The sequence below is a fragment of the Symsagittifera roscoffensis genome, chromosome 2, assembly GCF_963678635.1.
Source record: "Symsagittifera roscoffensis chromosome 2, txSymRosc1.1, whole genome shotgun sequence".
NCBI lineage: Eukaryota > Metazoa > Xenacoelomorpha > Acoela > Convolutidae > Symsagittifera > Symsagittifera roscoffensis.
Window position 1 is genome coordinate 63669379 of NC_087063.1, and position 6452 is coordinate 63675830.

The window sequence follows — 6452 nt, forward strand, 5'->3', positions numbered from 1 at the left end:
CTTAGAAATCATTCCAAATTGATTGAAGGGAGCGTATTTGCCGTTGTTAATAAGAGCGAACTCCATCACTTTGTACTTTATTTAGGGTGTGGGGGATGATTTTCATAAAATCTCAAATTTGAAAAAAAAAAATCATTTTGTTTTATCACATTTAATTTTTTCATGTTGTTGCTGCTCCATATACCTTGAAGGCAGTCGGAACATTCAGGCCTTTGCCCTGATATACGAGCAGTCTTGTTTTTTTTCAATCATTGTGGTCTGAACATTCTGTGCTACTTGCATAGCAATCGGTAGTTTTTGTTTTTTTTAAGTTTTTGGTCTGAGTGCAACTATGTATACTCGCGATTATCTCGAAAAGGCCATGACCGTCATGTCTGTTCATTTGGTTCTGTTTTGGATTTTCTTAAATCAGCGTACATGCCTTCTAATCGATCGCATTTAAAGATTAAATACTGGCCTAAATAAATAATACAAGGTCTAGCTTTCCATTTCGAAAAAAAAACTTTCGAAGCTTGATATTTGGGACCTGTATTAACCATATTTTCTGCAATGAATTTGGCTCAACAGAGTCTAAAGTTGAAATCTTATGAACACTCGAGATATGTATTCAGTAGTTTTTATGAACTACATTCTTTATCTTCTGCATATGGTTTGCAAATGTTTCAGGTTAGTTTGCAAGTGAGCTGGGCTGATTGGTATTTTGATTGTCCGCTCTACAACCAAGGCGGTTCAGATGCAGTTTTAGCTTTCCGAAGCCTTCAGTGTTCTGACCAAATAAACTTAGTTGCTCTATTTTGGAACCTGTCGGAGTCCAATGATGTGGACTAAGACTCGTGACATAAATGATATTGAGAGCCGAGAGGTAGGGCTGCAAACGAAGTTTCTTCTCGGATCATTCGCGGGCGGGTAAGCAAATCATTCTTCAACGTAAAGGTGCGGATACCAAGTCGTGTAGTGTAATATTAACATAGTCTTTCAATTAGGTCTATTTGTAATGTTGGTTAATATAGTAATATCTCAGTGAATGAATTTCGAAGTTATTGTTCACGAACAGAGCGTAAAGTAAGTGGTCTCGGCGAGTGAACAAGAATTAAACGTTGTAATTGTTTGATCTTATTGTTTTGCTACAATCGTTGGTTTGCATTTTGTGGATATGCACGCCTTCAATCAACACAGTTGAACACCAATTTAGATTTTTTAATAATATGCCAGGTCTCTGCACTATTATGAAGAACTGTCTTGGCCTTCACTACAAACAGTAGACCGATCAGGATGAAATTCGATTAAAAAATGGACTCTTTGATTCGTTGGGCCTAAATACCCGAGTTAATTTTTCTCTCGTTATAAATTTTGCTTCGATATAAACTTTTAAAGTAAACACGGCTGGCAGTTCTTATCTTGATGCAGGTAGCTGCTTCATGCTCCGTATCCGGCGGGTGAGTTCAGCTCCATCAAATCTGGAGTGCGGTCAAAAAGTAGACGTCATAAAGTAGATACGTCTTATGCTAATCAGAATCGGAATAAAAACAAACTTCCGAAATATTTCATATTAAAGCCCTTGCAGCCGTGAAACAAAAGTTTTCTCAGTGTTGAGAAAAACAAGCTTGAATTTTTTGATGTTCTTAATTTCAGGCGAATATAATAAGCTTATAATAAGCTTATAAAAGTAGTTTTAAACATCAAGTTCAGCCGTGAAAACTCAGTGCTGCTTCTTTTTGGGAACAAAGTTTAAACACAGAGGGGAAGCAGAGCTTTGAATCTTTTTTGATACAGCATGATAAAAAATATAGCATGATAAAACTATCAGGAAGAAATTGAGGAAGTCGCTTAGTAAAAAATGTTTTGAAAACGTTCTAAGTGGTAACAAAGCCAAAAAAAGAATGTTTTCATAAGAATCTTTTTATAAGAAAATTTTGAAACTTTCACAAATTCTAAATTACCCGCTCAAAAAAAAAATTGCACGTATGAGAAACTTGTTTCGCGAATACAGCGAAGCAATATGAAACTGTGAAAGCGATTAGGTATAAACTGAAAAACTTAAGACTGTGGAAAAAAATAAAAACGGAAATTATACCGAACCGGAGTTGGCAAATTTGAAAACAAACTTTGAATAGAACGGGTATTTGAAATGCAAACATGCTCAAAATATGTATGTTGGTTGACCTTAGGAGTTAAGAAGAAAGCTGAACTAGAAGAAAGCTGAGTAGGGGGAAATAAGCCGAAAAAATAAATCGACGGACGCTAGTCCGAAAAAGCAAAAATTTTCGAACCACAAGCCTTTGTGTTCTCAAGCAAGTGTGTTACCTCTTTGCCAGATGCGCTGGGTGGTTGGTTGATTTGGAAGTTATTATAGAACAAGATGAAACATCTGCGATACCTGTTGAACAAAGTTGTTCAGGGGAAAAAAGTCTAGTTACCAGCTGAAACACACCTGCTTTTTGCAAGTGTAGAAATGAAAAAAAAGCGGAAATTTAATTGTAAAATGTATTCTATGAGGAAATTAAATGTCAAATGTATCTAATGTATTAGAACTATCAAAATTCTAGACTTTCGTCCAGTTCCTCTCATCGAAAAAAAAAACGAACTTTTTGTATTATGATCGGAACCAGCAGTCCTGGTTATCCTTGCGTACACTTGTTTTTTCTCGATTTTGATTGACTTACGTGTCTACTTCATATCTTGTCTACTTTTTGCTGCATAACCATCAAATCCGACGACTATTTGACGCGAATGTTATTTTGCAATCCAATTGAGACCATCAAAGAACAACATCATATAAAATCTTAGCTCAACCAGTGATATTTTTGAGGACTGGTCTTTTGGCATGTGCAGGGCCGGATCTAGGATTTTCTCGAGGGGGGGGGGGCGGATTTTCAAAAACTTTTTGAAAGTTTTGTCGACCTTTTTTTTTAGGTCGACCGAATTGTGATTTTCGAGCTCTACCTAAGCCGGTTTAGTCCCTGTTTTGGCCAAATTTTCTGCGCCGCCCCAGAAAAATAGTCCAAAAAAGAAAAAAGGCATTTTAAGGCACTTTTTGGAAAATTTTGACCAAAAAATCGTGTTTTTTCGGCGCGCGCTCCCCCCTCAAAATTAGTATATATTGGCGCCTTTAGAAAAATTTTAGGGTTGGTCGGCCAAAATTGGATTTCTTAAAAGTACCAAAGGGAAGACTCTTTGGGTCGACAGGGGGTCGAATCCCTAAGGGAAGGAGGCGTCCCCCCCCTAAATCCGCCTCTGGGCATGTGTGTCATGCATCGTATTGTACTGGACTGTGTTTGCTTGTTAAATTTGCGATAAGTTCAAGTGTTTTGTTATGTTTTAGAGTGGCGGCCATGGCTGGAGCGGCCGTCGCCTGTCCATTTGATGTCATCAAAACCCGCCTGCAATCATCCCACTCCTACTCCACAAACAGCTCACTGCCATTCCAGAAGTGTTCCCAGAAGCCACGGAGATGCAGCAAGTACAATGCTCACTTCGATTTCAACAGGTCACTGTCTGTATTGGGAGAAACTCCTCAGTCGTCGTCCAGTAGTAGGGCTGTGATGGCTGAAATGAGTCCCTTTTTGATACACACAGGCTTGTCAAGAGATGGAGGGGGGAAGATTGACAGGATAAATCACAGTAAGCCTTCAGTTGTCCGAATTGTAAGGTAAGTTATTACCAAGTGTCTGTTTCTAAATGTATAATATGTGGATACACCCTGGCAAATGCGAAATCGTATCAACCTTGTTAAGAGTCGATGAACGTAGTGAATACTTTTATATAGATAGGTCTTTCTTTTAGGGCTGATTTTTTTTTTCAGGAAGTCTAAAAATTTGTTTACGCTCAAATTTGATTTTTGGCTGCTTTACTTATAGTTTCTTTATGAGTTCACTTCATTTCCCTTGTTAAAAGAAAGGAAAATTCCACTATCGAACAGCAAAAGTGTAAAGCTCACGAAAAACGTGATCGACTTCTAGTTAAGAAAGTGGAATTTAACTTTCAGATTTTCCAGCGGAATCAAAACTTTACCTTTTGATCCAGTCTTCACAAATTGAGTTATTTTTATCAAGTGTCAATCTTATATTGTTCTTGAAGTTCAAAGAGCTCAAGGGCAAATATTTTTTTTCTTCAAAATTCGAAAGTTTTCTTTTTTGCTCCTTTGTGCATGCCTTTTTTTCAACTGTCTCTTGGCTATCTTTTAGATCGAAAACTTTATAATGAAGATTGTAAATCTTCATTCGAACTTTCAAACAAGTTTTGATATTAGTTTTTAAATTCAATAATGGATATTGATTTAGGTCTGCAATAAAAAACGAAGGATTCTCTTCTTTATTCAAAGGCTTACTTCCATCTTTGGCTGCAGTTGCACCTTCAAAGTAAGTCAAATAATCGCGACATCACTTTTTCTTTTCGTGATTTGAAAATAACCGAGTGTTTCATTTTAGGTGTCTTTATTTTGGCTTTTACTCGGTCTTCAAAGACTTCTACACGATATTTTTTCCAATGAACTCGCATGCTAACATTCTTACGGCGTCGATATCGTCCGGGTTCATCCAAGCCACCACAATATCGCCTTTATTCATGATCAGAACTAGGCTGCAATTATCAACCAAGAAAGTGACTGTAAAGCAATGCTTCGACGAGATCTATCATGCGCATGGTGCCAGAGGCTTCTTCCGAGGACTCAGTGCAACGTATCTTGGTCTGTCCGAGACGGCCTTGTACTTCCTAATGTATGAGAATATCAAGTGGTATCTGAGGAGGGAAAAGTACCTCAGTGGGGACATAGACGCGAAGAATTCTGCACTGGTCGGAATCTCTGCGATAGTTTCCAAAGTGGTCGCGACGGGTGCTGCATATCCGCATGGTTAGTAAGTTCAAAGCATTTTTTGTATGTATTTAAGATTGGCTTCAACAAGCGTAAAAATTTGTACACTCTTACTGTACTATTCGCTATTATCGCATATCGGGGGTTATGGCGAAACATTCTTTTTCGTGGTTATAATAAACGATGTTTGTACGAGGCATTTAAATTTTCCATTTTCAAATTGCAGTGTTAATATGGTTCGACAGTATGAAGTATCTAAAGATCTTCGAAATTTTGGGGAATTTTTACTGGAAGCGTTTCATACGCTCTAAGCTCGTTACATCGTTACAAAACGGAAAGCATTATGAAGCCAGGAAAGACTATACGTTTTCATAGCACCGGTTTCTATCTTTGAGGAGATTTTTTATTCCCGTTTGCTTCAGAAGTGGTGCGTACTCGCATGCGCCAAAAGGACGCGAATTACTCTGGTTTATTGGACTGTTTCCGTGTCATCAACCGACTGGAGGGAGTAAAGGGATTCTACAGGGGAATAGAAGTAGAATTGCTGAAGAAAGTCCCGAATGTGGCAGCTGTTTTTATTGTATACGAGACATTAATGTCTTACTTCTCCAAGCAATTTATGATTCCAAATTGACGAAATACTAATACAAATGGGAATACTAACTTTACTCGCGTTTGAAATGCTTAGCTGGACATTAGATTTGAGTTTATAACGTAAAATGAGGGCTGGTATCTCTTGTTTTGTAAAAAAAATGTGAAGTTTGTTTTTGCCTCTTTTCAAAGACTAGCACTTGAGATATTGAACTTGTTACAAAAGCAGACGGCCTTAGCTTTTCCTGGTATACTTTTGTTTAATTTGGCATCATTCTGGCAAACAAGCTCAAATCCAAAATCTGAGCCATTAAGATAAATAAAGGTTTGAATGTCATATAAACCCGGTAACAATAATGAAAGGTTTGCCTTGTTGACCGTCTCCACTTGATAGCTCCTAATGAACTCAAGTTGACTTCTCACTCTTACTGGGTTATAGAACTGAACCTGAACTAGTAAACAATTTTGAACCACCCACAACAATTTTGAACCACCCATAAGAAAACTCTGGGCGCTCCTATTCTGTACGATTTTTTGTGAGCAAAGTCTGGGCTGTCACTTATTCGATTAGATCAAGTTTCATACTTATCCTTTTAGTCGTATTTTTTATTTTTTTTTGTTCCTATCCGAGCTTACCATTTTTACTCAATAAACGATAGTCTTATACAATAAATTCACTTTTTTTAATCAAAGTCACAAATCTGTTTTCAATTTTTATGTTGATTATGGTTATTTGAGCAGCCGTGGCCGAGTGAGGTTAGGCGCACGTCTCTCAACACGAGGGCTGTGCGTTCGAATCCCACTTCGGTCACGGTCGGAGGAGTCCCAGAGTCATTTGCCTCCTCAAGGTGGGACCGGCTGCGGCGAAATGGATGACATACCCCCTCCCCCACGGATGGTCCTGCATTGAGGAGGATCGGGGGGCTAATAACAGAAAGATTATGGTTATTTACGTTTCAAATATCCTGCTTTTTTCTGTAAACAACTTCTGTTACAAAATACCGCTCAATTAATTTCAAGTGCAGGCTGGGCTGACCTTCTCAATTTCTTG

The 6452-nt window shown here is 38.0% G+C and overlaps 1 protein-coding gene across 2 annotated transcripts; it reads left to right on the top strand.

Annotated features, from left to right (window-relative positions):
• The first annotated feature begins 403 nt into the window (after nt 1-403).
• On the top strand, nt 404-5580 carry LOC134839316 (solute carrier family 25 member 33-like). Of its 2 annotated transcripts, none has more exons than XM_063854820.1 (5): nt 404-906; nt 3323-3649; nt 4281-4358; nt 4428-4849; nt 5233-5580. In XM_063854820.1, the coding sequence occupies exons 1-5, from the start codon at nt 815-817 to the stop codon at nt 5442-5444; spliced, it is 1131 nt and encodes a 376-aa protein (XP_063710890.1). In that variant the 5' UTR covers nt 404-814; the 3' UTR covers nt 5445-5580. The 2 variants fall into 2 exon arrangements, with proteins under 2 accessions (XP_063710890.1, XP_063710891.1); XM_063854821.1 differs by lacking the exon at nt 404-906 and adding an exon at nt 927-1436.
• Nucleotides 5581-6452: the final 872 nt, after the last annotated feature.

Coding starts and splice junctions, on each gene's coding strand:
- LOC134839316 (XM_063854820.1), top strand. CDS start 815: ATGATGTGGACTAAGACTCGTGACATAAATGATATTGAGAGCCGAGAG. Junction 3,650..4,280: donor TCAGTTGTCCGAATTGTAAG/GTAAGTTATTAC, acceptor ATATTGATTTAG/GTCTGCAATAAAAAACGAAG. Junction 4,850..5,232: donor GGGTGCTGCATATCCGCATG/GTTAGTAAGTTC, acceptor CGTTTGCTTCAG/AAGTGGTGCGTACTCGCATG.